This window comes from Peromyscus maniculatus, chromosome 13, assembly GCF_049852395.1.
Source record: "Peromyscus maniculatus bairdii isolate BWxNUB_F1_BW_parent chromosome 13, HU_Pman_BW_mat_3.1, whole genome shotgun sequence".
NCBI classification, from domain to species: domain Eukaryota; kingdom Metazoa; phylum Chordata; class Mammalia; order Rodentia; family Cricetidae; genus Peromyscus; species Peromyscus maniculatus.
The window spans coordinates 55,912,839-55,931,100 of NC_134864.1; the positions used below are offsets into that span (position 1 = coordinate 55,912,839).

General features: G+C 46.2%; 1 protein-coding gene across 2 annotated transcripts in view; it reads left to right on the top strand.

The window, feature by feature from the left end:
* The window catches only part of LOC121826506 (aldehyde oxidase 1-like), a 62,584-nt gene that overhangs the window by 37,833 nt on the left and 6,489 nt on the right, over positions 1-18,262 (top strand). For both annotated transcript variants that reach the window (XM_076550489.1, XM_076550490.1), the window contains exons 22-31: positions 1,311-1,444; positions 2,417-2,504; positions 5,642-5,728; positions 6,516-6,707; positions 8,612-8,839; positions 10,650-10,745; positions 12,596-12,724; positions 13,354-13,428; positions 15,336-15,388; positions 16,456-16,570. In XM_076550489.1, coding sequence (XP_076406604.1) covers positions 1,311-1,444; positions 2,417-2,504; positions 5,642-5,728; positions 6,516-6,707; positions 8,612-8,839; positions 10,650-10,745; positions 12,596-12,724; positions 13,354-13,428; positions 15,336-15,388; positions 16,456-16,570 — 1,197 coding nt within the window. The remainder of the gene's footprint in view (positions 1-1,310; positions 1,445-2,416; positions 2,505-5,641; positions 5,729-6,515; positions 6,708-8,611; positions 8,840-10,649; positions 10,746-12,595; positions 12,725-13,353; positions 13,429-15,335; positions 15,389-16,455; positions 16,571-18,262) is intronic.

Here is an 18,262-nt window from a genome sequence, read left to right on the forward strand (position 1 = left end):
CAGGCAAAACAACATAGTAAATACTAAGAGCCAAATTAAATTGGATATTGACAGCCATATCGTTTCCTAACTTAGGAGAGGGTTTTCTATTAAAGTAGAGAGAAGTCTTTGTTTGTGGATCCATAGCTTCAAAATGAATTATGCAACCAGCAGACATCTTCTGGTGTCCTCTTGGCTCTTGGGACACAAGGGGGAAATGAGAAATCCCTGTCTTCTCAAGCTCATAGTACCTAGTTTACGAGAACAGTTGGGAAACGCTATTGGAAAAGACGTGACGAGGTGCTAAACCCACTAAGTCCCATGAGGGGAGATATTAAGAGCGAGGAGGGTGTGGCAAGGGTCAGAGTCACCCAGAAATCCTACAAAGAAGAAGCTTTCACTTGCCTTTGTAGCGGGAGTGAGGTTTGTTAGATGGTGGAGGAGAGACTACCCCTGGGGGTCCCACGGCACAAACACCACTCACCCTCACCCATCCACCCGCCTGTCTCTTCTGAAAACATCACTTGCCCGTGTCCCATGTCCCAGGCAACTCACATGCCAGGATGGAGATGATGCCTGTCTGAACTGGTCCAAGCATCGAGGTAAAAGTCAGGGAGCAAAGCGAAGGGATCGGGAGCAGTGGGGGGTACCCAGGAGCCAGAGGAGGAGGAGTGTGCGGATGTGAACAGCCACACGGGAAGGTGGACCACCAAGAGGGACCAGATAATTGCTGTCCCACAGCTGCTCTGTTCCATTCCCTGTGTGACAGTGGGCCATTTATCTTGGGCTCCCCCTCCATCAAAGCCAGTTGTTAAGACAAAACGATCTATAAATATTAGAATGGCCAAAAGAGGAACCCACATCCTGGGAAGACCAATTGATCGGTATTCACAGTAACCCAGAAAGGACATGAAAAGCAGAGACAGGTGAATAGAGAAGCTTAGAGGGCCACGACATCTTACTGTTTCAGGAAACATCCCTCGAGGGATTAGTGTGAGAAGGATACTCTGGCTGAGGTTCTGGCTGGCACTTTCACTGCTATAGAAAGAACTAGTTACTATTAACGGTGGTTTGGCAATATCATTCTAGTCCAATATCCAGGAGCATGGTTTCGGGTAATGGTAAGGTTATTGGACATTTTCCTCTCTGTCCTTTATCATAACCACATGAACCGCATGGCTTGTATATCATATTCAACATTATGGAATCCAATCGTGTAAATGTTGGGACACTCAGGGGACAGTCTTCCCGCTAAGCTTGTGGGAATGGCAGTGAGAGCCGTAAGTCTTGCTGAAGATGGCCAGATTAATGAAAACTGTTATTGTTCGCAGGATATAGTTGCCTCGACCTTGAAGCTCTCAGTCAACAAGGTCATGTGCCACGTACGGCGTGTCGGCGGGGCGTTTGGAGGGAAGGTGGGCAAAACCGGCGTCATGGCAGCCATCACCGCGTTCACCGCCAGAAAGTAAGTGAGAGAGATCTGTTAAATAAATGAAATCTTAATAGCAGCACTTGCAATGAGAACGAATCCAGGCTAAGGTTATACAAGATCACACATTACCAACCAGCACACTGACAGGATGCCAGCTTATGAAACTTTTGTCTTTTCTTGTCAAACTATGTAAGACCCAAAATAAGTATCAATCACTGAAAAACATAATGAAAGCCATTGTAAAAATATTACAATACTTGGGCTGGGTGGTGGTGGCCCACACCTTTAATCCCAGCACTCAGGACACACAGGAAGGTGGATCTCTGTGAGTTTAAGGCCAGCCTGGTCTACAGAACAAGTTCCAGGTCAGCCAGGGCTACACAGTCAAACCCTGTCCTGAAAAACCAAAATAAATAAATAATAAACAAACAAAAATGAAATATTATAATGCTTGGAAAGTCAACAGGAACAGGTCCTGAGTGGGTGGGGTTACTTGTCCCAAGCACTGAGAGTTTGAACTATATGCTTATAGATCAGATATGTAACCCGCTTATCTCCTAAAATCAATCAGCCTTCCTTTCTCTCCGCGCCCCCCTCCCCCCACTTCTCTCTCTTTCCTTTCTCTTGAATTGAATAGATACTTTTTGGGTTAAGCTTACATTTATTTATCTCACAGGTGTTTTTTTTTTTTTTTTTTTTTTTTTTTTTTTTTTTTTTTTTTTTGAGACAGGGTTTCTCTGTGTAGCTTTGCGCCTTTCCTGGAACTCACTTTGTAGCCCAGGCTGGCCTCGAACTCACAGAGATCCACCTGGCTCTGCCTCCCGAGTGCTGGGATGAAAGGCGTGCGCCACCACCGCCCGGCTATCTCACTGGTTTTAAAGGAGGATCTCAAAATCTCGCAGTAGGAAATGCCTTTGGAGCCGCCACACCTGGAAGGCGTAATAGCGTTGTGGAATAATAGCTCACTTGCTTGCTTGTCTCCTTCTTCCTTCTTCTCTGTCTCAGACATGGCCGTGCAGTCCGCTGCATTCTGGAACGAGGAGAAGACATGCTCATAACTGGAGGCCGCCACCCCTACCTCGGGAAGTATAAGGTGAACAGAAGAACCAGTCGGGGAAGGATTTGTGTTGCAAATGGAGCGTTCTACAAATGCAGATGGCAGCAGCATCTGGCTGCTCTGCTGGGGGAAGAAAAATCACATCAACAGATGTGTCTTCCTCAGGGTGCCTACTGCTGCGGTGAAACACCATGACCCAGCAACTAGGGAGGAAGGATTTATTTCACCCACATTTCCATATTACAGTCCATCCCCATCGTTGAAAGCGTAGGGCAGAAACTCAAGCAGGGCAGGATCCTGGAGGCAGGAGCCAATCAGAGGCCATGAAGGAATGGTTTGTTCTCCATGGTCTGCTCAGCTTGCTTTCTTATAGAACCCATGACCACCAGCCCAGGATGGCACCACCCACAATGGGCTGGGCCCTCCCCCACCAATCACTAATTAAGAAAATGCCCTACAAGCCTTGCCTACAGCCCCATCTTAGAGAGACATTTTCTCAATTGAAGTTTCCTCCTCTCAGATGACTCTAGCGTGTGTCAAATTGACATTAAAAAACCAGCCAGGACAAAATGGTGGTCTGCCTCTCTACTTCTTGTGCCTCGGTTTAATTACCACACGGTTCAGTGAGATTTCCTGCTTTGCTCAGAGATGTCAGTGTGAGAGAAAGTACCAGCTAGAATTGCGCATTGCAGCGTGAATAATTGGAAAGCCTGTGACTGCGTATGTCCATGAAAGTAGATCTGATAACCACTTTTCACACATAAAAGGTAAAAATAGAATAACGCCTATACCAATAGTGCTATATGAAATTGCAATTATTTGCAAATGGGTCCTCATTTTTAATATATCAAGAGTATCTTGAAAAACTGTGACCCAGAAATTCCTAGAAAAATTTCTATAGTAGAAAATAATTATCTTTTTGCCTTTTAAAAGACTAGTTTACATTTTAAATCTTTCTGACAGCTTTAACAAATAACCCAAATCTCTCAGGATCTGAGACCTTTATTATGTTATTTCCCATTTAGGTAGCAGCTTTGTAGCCTGCATAGATTGGGAAGGGAGAACTTGCTCCAATCATTCAGGGCCTTGTTTCTCTAATGGCACCTTTTATCTTTCTATAATGCACTCTCTAATGTTGTGACCACTAGGTGCAGACGACTATTGAAATTCACATTTAAATGAACAAAATACAGTTAAACAAAGATGATGTTCTACAGTTGCATTAACAATATTTCAAGTACACAGTGGACACCTGTAGCTATTGACTACCATATTGCACATGTAGACACGGAATATTGCATCATCCCCGAGGGTTCTACTGGAGCCCTATACAGGGACTCTGAGTCCATCACAGAGCCATCTACACAAGGCCATAGGCAAAGGCATATTCACGTGGATGATTTATCAAGTGTCAAACCTGTACGTTGTGGGCCTGGCTTCTGTCCAGACATCTTTGAGACTGACTTTGCCACCTAGCTGTGGGAATAGCTAGGAAATGGAGTCTTGTGTGCCCAGATGCCAGCCGAGGGGAGGCTAAAAGCCCCAGAATAACGACTTTAAACTTGGCCTCACACAGAACAGTGAGACTGAGTTGATTGTTGATAAGTCATGTACCATAACTGGGTAAGTACTTACGGGAGACTCATGTGCCTGTTGCAGACAGGATGGCCTGAGAGTGTGAAGATGAGCAGGTGGCCGCAGAAGGCAGGATGAATACAGACAGATAGCAGTTGAGTTGAGACATGGTTGGAGGATATGGAGCAGATGAACTCGAGAGAGTACTGTAAAAAATAGACTAGTATTTGCTGAAACCCTTAGAACCGCATGATGAATAAGGCCACAGAACACAGCCTGGAGATTTCTAAAAGAAAAAAAATATGGAAGCAGTGAGCATTCTGGAAAGAAAATGATGATCTTGTTTGTGTTAAGTGTTGGGGGAAAAATGAAAACAGGAAATTGAAACAGAAATACCCTTCACCTTAAATGTGCCTTTATTTAAAAGACCGGACCATAGATAGGTACAGAGGCCATCACCATGGCAGTGATGTTCAGTGACAGGGAGAAGTGTGAGGACAAGAAATGAGATTAATATTTGTACAGTAATGTCGATGATTTATCTAAAGGGCACTTGCTTTGTGTTGATCATCTGCTTCTACTTCCACACATTACCTGATTAATTTCCATGTCAAAGATAGCCAGAGAGCTAACACAGTATACTATTCACTTTTCCTTGGGCTGTGATAAAACACTCTAAAATAAACTTAAAGGAATAAGGATTTATTTTGATTTGTAGTTAGAGAGTTCTATGCATCACGGAGGTGGTCAAGGCGACAGGAGCTGCTCACATTGCAGCGCACACAAGGAGTCAGGAAGAAGAAAGCCGTGAGAACTGTGCTCAGCTCCTGGTCTCCTTTTTTTTTTTTTTTTTTTTTAATTTTAAAAAGATTTATTCATTCATTGTGTATACAGTGTTCTGTCTGCACATACACCCGCATGTCAGAAGAGGGCACCAGATCTCATTATGGACTGCTGTGAGCCACCATGTGGTTGCTGGGAACCGAACTCATGACCTCCGGAAGAACAACCAGCGCTCTCAACCTCTGAGCCATCTCTCCAGCCCAAACTAAATTTTTTTTTTTTTTTTTTTTGAGACAGGGTTTCTCTGTGTAGCTTTGTGCCTTTCCTGGAGCTCACTTGGTAGCCCAGGCTGGCCTCGAACTCACAGAGATCCGCCTGGCTCTGCCTCCTGAGTGCTGGGATTAAAGGTGTGCGCCACCACGCCCGGCTCCTGGTCTCCTTTGATGCAGTCTAGGACCTAAGCCAAGGGAATGGCACCACCCAATGGGTTGGTCTTCCCACTTTAGTTAACCCAATCAAGATGATCCCACCCAGGGATGTCCAGAAACCTGTCTCATAGCAATTCTAGATCTGTCGAACTGATAATTAACACTGACTACAACACAGTGTTTTCTAAGCCAGCTCCATATCCAAGAAACAGCTATCAAACCTCACTCCATGAAGCCTTTCCAAACTATGACTAAGCGAGCTTTATACAGACTTGACCTCTTAGGCCAGTATCAACAGTCAGCTCTCCCTCCCTCCCTCCCTCCCTCCCTCCCTCCCTCCCTCCCTCCCTCCCTCCCTCCCTCCCTCCCTCTTTTCCCCTCCCCCAGGCTGGATTCATGAACGATGGCAGAATCTTGGCCCTGGACTTGGAACATTATTGCAATGGAGGGCACTCTCTGGATGAGTCCTCATGGGTAAGTGTATTAAAGGAAGTTTTCTGTCTCCAAAGAGTGTTACATAAAATGATTCAACCAGGAACTATACACTCTTTATGTAACATTTACTGAGACTCTCAGTATGGAGACTCTCACTGTAGAACCACATAGAGTTACTCCCTGAAAACCACAAGTGAAGCCCAGAGTCCTTGGCCAAGCTTGCATCTGTGTTTCCTCTCTATGTTTCCCATACCTAGATGTGAGCACTAGACCAAGCTTTCCAAGCTTTGGCCCTGTGGATATTTTCAATTGTTTAACAGGGGCTACCCTGTGCATTGTGAGATAGTCACCAGCATCCTTGGCCTGTAGATGCCATTGGCATGCTACCTCCCAATCTTAGCAGCCAAAACTATTTCCAGACATTGCTAAATATCCACATTTGGTAGACGGAATGATTTCTTCTGGTTGAGTATCCATGCATTAAAACAGATAGCAGAACTCCTTTTAAAATTTCTACACTATTTTATTCAATAAGCCCATGCTTGGGAGCTACAAACATATCCAAGCCTTCTGGAAATAGTTGGAACTTGGAAAAAATGCATTTGCTTTAAAGTGTGAAAATTAAGGTAATAATTGAGAAGAATTCAAATCCTTTCAAATTATCTTACAGCAAAATATATTTAACTGGGGTGTCACATCTCCCAGCGTTTTTGCTGAGACGTGAAGAGGGGTGCTGTTTCCAGCCTGGTTTCATTGTGAGGTGTCTGCACGGTAGGACATGCACAGAAGGCTGAGGTCTTCTCACATCCATTCTGGGTTTCTCCAGGTGATAGACATGGGACTTCTGAAGATGGACAATGCTTACAAGTTTCCCAACCTACGCTGCCGGGGCAGGGTCTGCAAAACCAACCTTCCATCCAACACGGCTTTGCGTGGGTTTGGCTTCCCTCAGGCAGGGCTCATCACCGAAGCCTGTATCACAGAAGTGGCAGTCCAGTGTGGCCTGTCCCCGGAGCAGGTAACCCTCCTCGAGTCTCGCGCATGAAAGATGCTGACTATCTGAGCTGGGAATGCTTGGGATGATTCGAGTTGAAAAATTAGAGAGGCCATCCAGAGAGGAAATGACTTAAATGCCTGAGTTTGCCCAGTCAACTAGTTAAGACGGTCAGGAACCAAGTTTAGTAGTCCTTGTCTTACTCATGCTCCACCTTAAAAAACTGGGAAGCACTGTTTTTAGGAGTGTGATTTTTGTCTGGTTATTGAGAAGTTCCCATTAGTTGGGTTTGTATTGTCATTGTGTATTGCTATAACAAAATGTCTGCATATATATGTGTGTGTGTGCGTGTGCATGTGTGTACATACATATGTATACATGCTTACATATACATGTGTGTATGTGTACATACATATGTATATGTATATATGCTTGCATATGCATGTGTGTATATGCATACATGCACACACACTTGAGGTGTGTCTCACTCAGACTTCAGATGTCTAGGGCCACGGTGCTGACATTGGTTCTGATGACTGCGCAGCAGCAGCTGACGCTGTCACATCTTACCCAGAGGGTTCACGTGGGAAGACGGGAGGTTAGAGGAAGCTTTGGGATTGAGACTCACTCTGCCAGTAACTCAGTCTTCCGGGAAGTAACCAGGGTCTCGTGAGAAGTACTGAGTCTCTGGAGAGGACATCACCTCCCACCCGGCCTCACCTCTGAGCATGTTTGGTAGCAGGAGGGAGACGGGAATGACACAAAGACATCCCTTCCTGTCGAGAATGGTCTCTTAAATCTATTTTCCCTCCAATGGCACATTGCGTGAAGTTCCACTTTTCCTCTCATGGGGGCCTGAGCAATTGCTGGAGGCTTTGCTCGGGGAGAGTGTGTGTTTATAATGACCCCTATCTGCTTTTGAGGGAGCTGGCCATAACTGTGAGGGTTTTCTCAACTAGGAATATAAGGCACTTGGTCTCTTTTGCTCTTAGCTGAGGGGCTTAGTTGCCAGTTCTGGGCAGACAATATCAGTCTACTCAGGGCGTCAGACATCTGGGGATAGAATCTGCTCATTTGTGGTTTCCTGTATAAGACCTGCCCAAGACTGAGCCAGTCCACATTTCATCATGGATCCTGGAAGGAGCTCATGAGGCTTCACCCTGCCTTGAGGGACTTTCAATGGTTGCCGTCGGCAGGGCCTGTGGCTTTCTTCAGTGTTGTACCCACTAGTCAGTTGCGCGTGCTTCAGAAAGTAACCTCCTGCCCATGTCTACACAAGCAACCATAATTACATAGAGTTGTTTGTACACACCAAAAAATGCATAGGTCAGGGAGCTTAGGAAGCAGAAAGGTTTCAATGGGATGGGGATGGGGGAGGAGGTAGGCGGGGGGGGGGGGTACTAAAAATGGAAAAGGGTAATGGAAACAATTAAAATGCGTTGTACACAAGCATGCATCTCCCCAAGAATTTACAAAGTAATCTCATGTGTTCTTCCTCCTAGCCATCAGTTACGTTTAAACAAATACCCCTGCTGGTTGGCTTTGGGAGTAAACGGTCCTGTCTCGCCATAGCATCTAAATAACCCAGGCTGCATAGCCCGGGCACCTTTCAACAGATGCCCACAAATACAAGAACCGAGAGTCGGGAACATACCTGGGCCATCCTGAGATACTTGGGAATAGAGGCCAAGGATTCCGCCCTATAAACTTGCACAAGAGTAGCATAGAAACGAGAGTCTGGCCTAGTCGATGGGTTCTGAGTGGAGGGTAAGAAAGATGGCGTGCTTTGAGAACGGCATGAGCAACGCTTAGGCGGAACGTAGGTTGGCCCTGTCAGGACGGGCAGCAGTGGAGGAAGAGGACATTGGGTGGACAAGACTATGTCTCCTGAGCCTCCCCTCACTTCTTAATCTCCTCTCCTTTGGCAGGTTCGAACCATAAATATGTACAAGGACATCAACATTACCCCCTACAAGCAAGAGTTCAGTGCCAAGACCCTCACTGAGTGCTGGAGAGAATGCATGGCCAAGTCTTCCTACTCCCTGAGGAAAACAGCTGTAGGGAAATTCAACGCAGAGAATTCCTGGAAGAAGAGGGGGCTGGCCATGATTCCCCTGAAGTATCCTGTGGGTCTGGGCTCAGTAGCCATGGGACAGGTGAGTTCCTGAAACACAGGTGGCGGAGGCCTGGGAAACGAAGGTACTGAGGAACGGTCCCCCACGTTGGGTCGGCCATAGGATGGCACTACCCTGTGCCGAACCCCACCCAGGTGGTGCTCAGCAAAGCCTGAATTACTCTGGAACACGAGAGCTTGTCTGCTTATACTGCCATCGTGGGCAGAAGCCGTCTTGGAGGGAAGTCGGGGAACCATGATTTACTGCTGGCCGGTGCTAAGCAGTTGAGATGACTGCTCAGGGCGCCGGATGTTCATCTTGTCCAGTAAGAGATTCCTCCTCCAGCCACTGCGACTTCCTGTTTCTAGACACGAAGTAGAAATGGGAGATTGTGGGGCACCGGGGGCCCTCTTGCCTTGCTAGGTAAGGGTCAACTAAACCTGGAAGAGAAAATGATTTAACTATTTAAGCACATTTTTTAGGAGTTGGTTCTCCTCATAACTGTTAAGAGGGAAGACTGGGAAGTGTTGTTGTAGCTCCTTTTGCTGACTAAATAAGTCTTTGCTTAGCTACTAAGATTCACTTACTGTTTGCGCCTCTGGTTTTGAATGAAACTTGGGTGTAACATACACCTTCAAGTGTTGATAAAGGAGCCATTCTCCAGGTGTGGTCCACAGGCCACACATGGATGTGAAAGTTCTTCTGGTGGGCAAAAGACTGATCTAGGAAAGCAGTCCTTTGTGTGGGTTTATCTGGTGACTGATGTGGAATTCCTGAACTTTGACTTGTGACCAGGGCTGCTTATAAGGAATCTGAGTAATAGAGTTGTGGTAGAATTCTACGTTTATGGAGTAGAAATTTCCTTATCACCAGAATCTTCTATAGATATTATTTTTACAGATCCCAGATTAAGCCAGGCACGGTGGAGGGAAGGAAGGGTTTATGGAGGTTCAGGATGCAGTCCATCACAGTGGCAGGAACCTGAGACAGATGGTCACCCTGCATCCACATTCAGGAAGCAGGCTGCAGTGAGAGATGACACTCCGCTCACTCTACGTAGTCCAGGACCCCAGCCTTTGGAATGGTGCCACATGTTAATGTGAATTTCCCCACTTCAAGCAACCCAAACTCCCAACTCCTCAGTTAGAATGTCCCGAGATTTTTCTCCTAAGTGGTTCTAGGTCCCTTCGCATTGACAATTTAGATAAACAATCCCAGGTAAGAGTGAATTAGACCCTGCGGTGAATTCAGCCCAGGAAGACTTGGGAGAAGCCACATGCTCGTCGGTGGTAGAATGCATTCACTTTGTCTAGCTGCTTCTGAGGGACGAGCTTTTAATTCTATGCTCAGCTCGGTTGCTTCTGTGTCCTTCGGAAGAACTGCACAGCCAGATGACCACTCCAGAGGTCTGCAGTTCTGTGCCAAGATGGTTTAGGTCACTGGTTCTCCACCTGTGGGTCGCGACCCATCTGAGGGTCCCATATCAGATATCCTGCATATCAGATATTTATATTACGATTCATAACAGTAGCAAAACTAGAGTTGTGAATCAGCAATGAGATAATTTTATGGTTGGGGAGGGGGTCACTACAACATAAGGAGCTGTATTAAAGGGTTGCAGCATTAGGAAGGTTGAAAACCACCAATTTAGGGTTAATTTGCAACCAAACAATGAATGTGTCTCTGTGCACCTTATTTGGATTAGCATTTTGGGGTGACTACTATGCAATCCTTGCTCTGCCGTTGCCTTGGCTCTGGTTGGGCTGGGAGGAGGGGTGGAAGGTGCTTTAGTTGCGGCGACATGTCCTGACACACGCCTCTTCTGACTCATCTCTTTTCATCGCCCCCTCAGGCAGCTGCCCTGGTTCACATTTATCTCGATGGCTCTGTACTGGTCACTCACGGTGGGATCGAGATGGGGCAGGGTGTCCACACTAAAATGATTCAGGTAAGAACACAAACCCTGGATTCTGGTGAGTATGTCCTCACAGATGTGTTTACGAGGGAGGACGGTGGGCATATTTCTCTGTCCCAAAACAAAAGGGCAGGACGCTGTACAACTGACGGCTTGAGCTTTAAGCTATTAGCCGAAACTGTGTAAACAAGTCAGTTTCATCACTGAATGCTAGAAAAGCATGTGCCAAAAGACGGGTTTGTTTTATCGTTAAAGATGGCCGCGTGCTCGCTTTTGAATGTATTGACAACCGAATTGTCCTGCTTTGAGTTTTTGCTTGGTGGTGAAAGATGTGTAAATTCTGATGGATTGTAATGTTTCTTGCCCTTTTTTTTGTCTTAAGGGCTCTGAACAATCAATAACATAAATCAGACTTGATATCTCTAGCTAGTGTTTATTAGCAATTCTGTGTTAGGGTCCTTCAATTTTGTCTGATTTTCTTTTTATAAAAATTGCTAATATGTTGCTGGTGTAATTTTGTTCATTGCCATGTTTTTCACAACCAGCCTTACAAAGAGTGACCACTTGTTCCTGTTGTTGCAAATTTTTTACAATTGCCAGGTATGGTGTGCCCACCAAAATCCCAGCACCCTGGGGGCTCAGGCAGGAGGATCAAACTCAGGCCAAACTCAGCCACAGAGTGACATCCTGTCTCAAAAACAGAGCAGACAAGCAGAAGATGTTCTTAACAATCATGGCTTTTGATGGCTGCATGGGGGATGTATTTGTAATTAACTCTACCCTGGTTATTGAACTATTCAATGAATAGTTCTCAAAATAAACCTAGGATCCTCTCAATGATTGTTTCCTTAAAAATGACTCACCAGAAGAGGAATTACTGGATCATGGGGTCTGAGTATTTGGAACTGCTTGACACACGTTACTAAATTGTTTTCTGTAAAGTGTCTGTCATTGCATCGTGCCCTCCACTAACACTCAATTTGATGAATTGTTGAAATAATTAGATTATTTTCCAGGTGAATGAAAGCAACTCAAGTGATATAATTTAGATTTTTTTTTAATTACAGGGATTTGAGATGTGTAGGGGTTTTTTGTTTTTGTTTTTGTTTTTGTTTTTCATGCTGCTAGCATTTGAGAGTTCTCGAGTTCAATTTTTCAGTGAGATTTCAGTGTTTTCCTTCTTGAGCCAAAGACCTTACGTGGAGAGCCCATGACTCTGCCTAGACGCTTTGCTGAGACTCTAGGGCTCAGGCTGCCTGTGTTCTTGGGCTGGCTGTGGACAAACTCTACCAAGCATCCTGCTAGCCAGAGGGAGATGAATGTGAATCAACTAAAATGATTTCCTCCAGCACTACAAGTGTGGACCCCCCTGTTGGCCCCCAGCCCCGGCCCCAGCCCTCCTCTGTGGTGCACGTGTTCCGGGGACCCATGTCTGGGGACCCATCTGAGAGGTGTTCTTTTCCTGCAGTGTGCCCAGGGCTGTGCATGTGCACAGAAACCAGGCAGCTCCTGCTAAAGTGATGGCCCCTTGGCTGGGAGTTTGCAAAGTACTGTGGTGAGAATAGCTGGGCAGTGTTGATTTTATTAATACAGAGATGGAAATGAAGCCTTTCCCTCCTGCACTAGCCTGGTGTCTTTTCCTGACGTTACTTCATGTGAGAAAATCAACGGAAAAGAAAATCTGTTTGAAACTTGGAGTCCAGACTAGCTACCAGGATTTTAGAAGACAGGGGGTTTTTTGTACCTGAAGGAGTTCACGGTTCAGCTTCTTCATCCCTGTCATACATATAAGGGCTGCACACGTGTGCTGTGCCAGCCGGGCATGTGCACAGGTCTGCAACTAACCAAAGCGTCTGAAAAGAAACCTACGTTCACAATTGCAGGTGGTCAGCCGTGAATTAAGGATGCCGATGTCCAACGTCTACCTGCGTGGGACAAGCACAGAAACCGTCCCCAACGCTAATAGCTCTGGAGGGTCTGTGGTGGCGGACCTCAATGGACTCGCAGTAAAGGTAAAGCCCGCTAAAGCAACATCTGTCATTAACCCTTCGGGGCCAAATCCATAGCTGGAGATCAGACGAGAAGAGTGGCTCATCCCTCCCGGCTCCTCAGTTCAGGGCAGGCGCACAGACCCAGCAGGCGACCCAGCAAACACTCAGAGGCTCTGGGCCTGCAGCTTCACCGGCCAGCAAGTCCTCTTAATTCTACCCCAGACACCCCAGTATCCCCCCCCCCTTCTGTGTTCAGTCAGACTCCTGCCTCTTGCCAGGGCCTTTGGGCGACGCCCTCTCTCCATCCCAGTCCCATCCCCTCTCACTCCGGCTTCTTGAAGCCTGAACAAGTGTGCCGAGAAAATTAATGCTTTGGAACCAGTGTTTGGTGGTGTGGAACAGCCCTTCCGTTAAGTGTTGACCTAGTGTAGTGTGTAAGGCCGTTGCCTTTCAGACCAGTACAGGTCTGACAGGTGCTCTCCTACGAACATCCCTGTATAAAGCCTTTCACGTCGTCCTCTCTTGCATTGACTCCCGGTGTCTCTTTGTTCCTGCGTACCTCCGAGGTAACTGTGGGAGGACACACCATGTTGTTTTGACACTGATGTTTTCATGAGATTATTAGAATTGTATCTTTAAATCACCTACAGGATGCCTGCCAGACTCTTCTAAAACGCCTTGAACCCATCATCAACAAGAATCCTCACGGAACGTGGAAGGATTGGGTGAGACTCACTGGTTCTCTGTGGTTTGTCACAGAAACTAATGAGAGAGAGGAGAGGGGAGAGAAGTAGGCGTGGATTGTGTTTAGGGGATGGGGGATTCAAAGGCACTGTCATAATTGCATAATGACAGCTAAAAGGCTCCTCTGCACGTGGCACATGGAGTCACGTGTGGTGAGAGAAGTGGTGTGCCCGGGTATGTTTCTGTTACAGAGAACGATGGTGTCCACGCTACAACTCCTGCCCTGAGCTGCAGTCAGTGAATGTCTCATCCTGTGGGACCTAGGTGCTTTCTGGATAATAGCTGTGTGTTCTTCTCCTTTGGAGTCACTCTGCCAAATATATATATATACTGAAATCATTCTGTAAAGCCCAGTTAGACACGCATTTAGAGAGAGGAAACCAGAGGCTGGAGAGATGGCTCAGAGGTTAAGAGGATTTGTTGCTCTTCCAAAGGACCTGGGTTCAATTCCAGCACCTCCATGGTAACTCACAACTGTCTGTAACAACTCCAGTTCCAAGGGATCTTTTCCCTATGAAAAGGATCATATCCTTTTCCAGTCTCTGCATACACAGTCACACGTGCGGACAAAACACCCATATCCATAAGAATAAAATAGCTTATAAAAAACAAATAGGAAACCAAGCTGGGGTGTGTTCTATACACCCATAGACACCTATACACATCATAGACACCAGTGGACCAGGAACATTCGCCTGCTTCCTGACAAGCTGGCAGTCTAGTTGGAGAAGACACACAGTCTGTCATCAACTAGCTACCTTTTCCAAATGGCCGACTGGTAAGCATTAGACAACATGGAGCAGGCATTCTCCAACCCCTGGTGTAGCTGTCAGCTGTCTGCTCTAGATGACCAGCTCTGTAATATCAAAGTACAGGTTTGGCAAAGTGTGGTGTAGAGTTCTGCTTGGAAAGAGTCCAGGGCTGAGGTTGCTCAGGATGAGCGTGCGTGCTTAGAATTCTGGTGGCTTGCTCAGTCACCTGTGTCTCACCCATAAGCGCCTGCTATTTCATAAAGGCTCATTACGTAATGAATGATTATGAAATAAGCTGGGTGGCACACACCTTTAATCCCAGCACTTGGGAGGCAGAGTTAGGCTGATCTCTGAGTTCAAGGCCAGCCTGGTCTACAGAGTGAGTTCTAGGACAGCCAGGGCTACTCAGAGAAACCCTGTCTTGAAAAACCATTATTATTATTATTATTATTATTATTATTATTATTATACAATATGAAACTTCTAAATCTGCGCTGGACATCATTGTTCTTCCCCTGCCTGGTGTTGCCTGAGCCCAGAGTTGAAAATGGCTGTCTGGAGAAAATTGCATTCAGGTGTAACTCAGGAACACACCCCCCTTCGCCATCCACCGCAGACGCTGCCATTGAGTCTGTCTTCTTCCATAGCGCCGCACCTTTCACAGTCTCTTTAGAGTCTTTGACCTAACCTTTGTTTTCCTGTTTAGTAGTCAACCATATGTACTTGCACAAACCATTGGATGTCACTGGCACAACTTAGCAAAATCACTCCCCTCAGCTGAAACTGTTTAGATAGATACACAATATAAAATTAAACATCCAACCATTGTGTCCCAAAATTGGCCACGTTAATAGCCTAAGTCTTTCCAGATGACTGAATGGATCCCTTCATAAGCAGGACGTGGGTGGCCATTATAGTTCAGTTTATTAGCATAATGTATCACGGCAGACATTTATGACAACCATGTGCATTGATCAAATGCTGCCATTACACACAGCGAGCCATGAATGCTTCTGTAGATGGAGGCTGGTGACAGGAAACGTTCATTTGGGGCTTTCCTTGTTATTGCTACACAAAACTCCTGAGCAATCCTCTCGGGAATCCTCATTATGTCATGTTCTGCTCTTCCCTCGCAGGCACAGACTGCTTTTGACCAGAGCATCAGTCTCTCAGCTGTTGGATATTTCAGGTAAAATTGTCCCTTCAATCAAACGTCATGGAAAACAGCAGTAGGAGCTGGAGGAAGAATTTCAGTTCTCTTTGCAATTTTGGCCCCTAACCTGACTCACCCCCTTCAGTTAGCCTGCTGTTAGAAGAAACATTTAGCTGCTAGTTTGTCCAAGGATCCAAAGACCTTTTTTTGGAGAAAATGGTTCACACAGGTGAACTTGAATTGAGTGCTGATTCGGATCATACTGTGGCCATGATGCAGCTTTCTGGGAATTAGTGCTTGTAATCCACAGCCGTGGCTTTTTGTTGAAAATGTAATTTATCCCTAAAGTTAAGAAACAAGAATAGGGGTGAAAGTTAAAGCCAAAAAATAAGATTGGCGCCTCTGGGAGAGAGAGAGAGAGAGAGAGAGAGAGAGAGAGAGAGAGAGAGAGAGAGAGAGAGAGAGAGAGAGAGAGAGAACACTAACTGTGGAGCCCCAAGGACCACAACCTCTAGGAAACCATTAGTTGAATGTTTTCATGGTGAATGCCGAGACAAGGCAGGATCTCAGCTCATGTCCTCACTTTGTCACTTTGCCTGGGACTCCAGCTGCCTATCAGGAATAGACACTGGCAGGGATTTCCATGGCCTCCTCCAGGGTGGGAGAGAGGGAAGACAGAGGAGAGGACTCAGCAGGCTGCTGCCCTAGACTTCTTTTATCTTTGACATTCACCTGGCATTCTCACCAAAGAGCGAGGGATGGAGCAAGCAGAGAGCCTGGTGGTGCCAGCCAATGGGAGCCAGCGGGCCTGTTTCCTCAGGCAGAACTCTGAATCTTGGAGCCAGAGAGAGAAATGGCAGGCAGATAAGCCCCTTTGAAACAGTGTTTGGCTTAAGAGGCAGGTTGAACCCCCAATCTGATGACCATAGAAGAGACATGTATTGGACACATCTGTTGGGCATGTGTTACGTGCTGGCATATCCCTGTACACATGTACTCTTGTGAGTGGCACACCTCCCTTTGGGCTGCTTTAATCGTCATCATCTGTGATGGCAGGACTCGATCACTTAACAGTGCTCCTCAGCAATTCTGTTTCTTTTCAGGGGTTATGAGGCAGACATGAACTGGGAGAAAGGGGAAGGCCATCCCCATGAGTATTTTGTGTGTGGAGCTGCCTGCTCAGAGGTTGAGATAGATTGTCTGACTGGGAACCATAAGGTCAGTACCACCTGGGAATGTCTTCTGACTACTTGTGAGAGGCTTAAACTCCACACATGTGCCTACTGGATGGAAGCTGGCTGTGTGGCGGCAGCATCACGCATTTGCCCTGAGGGTGATTTCTTTGTGTTACTAGGGGGAAAAATGAAACTCTCAGTTGCCTTAGTGTTTAATGTCTTCTGTGGAAAACAAGAGTCCTTCTTCTTAGGTGTTTTCTTTTTACTGGAAATAAGAAAGAAATCACTTCAGAACATCCTGATGAGGGCTTCCGTGTAGACTGTTGTCCCAAGTAGCAATCCTGACCCTTTATAAGAAGTGTCTTAGTGTGATGTTCTTGAAAGACACCATAGGTATCCATAGCTTGTTAATAAGGTCCAAGGGCCACTTCAGGACAGGCAGTGGCCAGCCAGGTTCTCTCCTTGAATAGCTGAAGTGTCATCTTATACTTTTTTTTTGGGGGGGTGAGTGTGGATTCACACTCATGTACACACACGCACACCAGCTCCAAGGACTCAGCCTCCTTTCCTGTACCTTTAGTGGTAAAGAAAACACTCATTGCCATTATCTAATAAACGATCACGGATACATCAAATGAGATTGCCGTAGCCCTCACAAATGCCATGTGACTAAGCTGCTGGTTTAGTGATAATCTGTACCCAAACCTACCCAGGAGCAAGCTCCAGCTTTTGATATTTCCAAATACCTTTTCTGTCTATATTCCTAGATGGTCATCATGTATAATTTTTCATTAGCATATATTTTTAAAGTATAGCCTTATTTTTGAAATGATATATACCCTTATCGAGCCTCCCTGCTAGGATATCTTACTTGTCTGGATTCCAACTCAGACGGTATCTCTTTGGGGGGACTTGGGACTGAGATAAAGGACTACCAGTCCAAGCATGACCCTTGGGTGAGAGTAGCTGGCCCACACTATGTTGAGTTCTCCCATGCTAACTAATTTCTGAATCCCTTTGCCCTCAAAAAGTTGGTGGAAACATCCCTGTCTAGATTCTCCTCTGTGTTGGCCTTTGTTCAGAGCTAAGAACAGTAATAATTAACCTGGTGTCGGTTCAGGGTTCTGTTCTTGTTTGTTTTAGTGGAACTGGACCTTTCTGGACCCATTTATGCTTTCGATGCAGGGACCTAAGGTGCTAGACACTCATAGTTACCAAAGAGACCTGGGACAGTGGCTCTGAGGTTGTCTCACAATTACAGACACGGACTGTGTGGAAAGCCGAAGCAAGCTTTATAAAGAGAATTACAGTACAGTGGGGGCATTCTGGGAAGTGAGAGGCTCTTCAGAGTAGAGGCGTTTCCAAGAGGGAAAAGGCCAGGAAACTTTCTTGGCTAGGGATTTTAACAAGGCCATGATGGTAGAGGCTGGAGGAAGTCTGGGTAACTACTATGAGATCTTAGCTCTCTAGCAGTATCACGGGCTGAGCCAATGGGAGATCCTCACATTCTACCAATGTCTTTCTAGCCCAACCAGGCAGAGGTTCACATGCTGCCCACCCAATTGGGGTGATTGAAGGCCCCACCCACCTCTGTCCATCTCCGACACATGCTTTTTAGCTGCTGCTCTTGACTATCTGCTGGCTGTCATTCCTGACTGGCATGGCCGTGGCCAGCCTTACAGATGTCTTGCTGGGACTCAGTTCGACTATGTTCCGTTCACTTATATTTCCATGA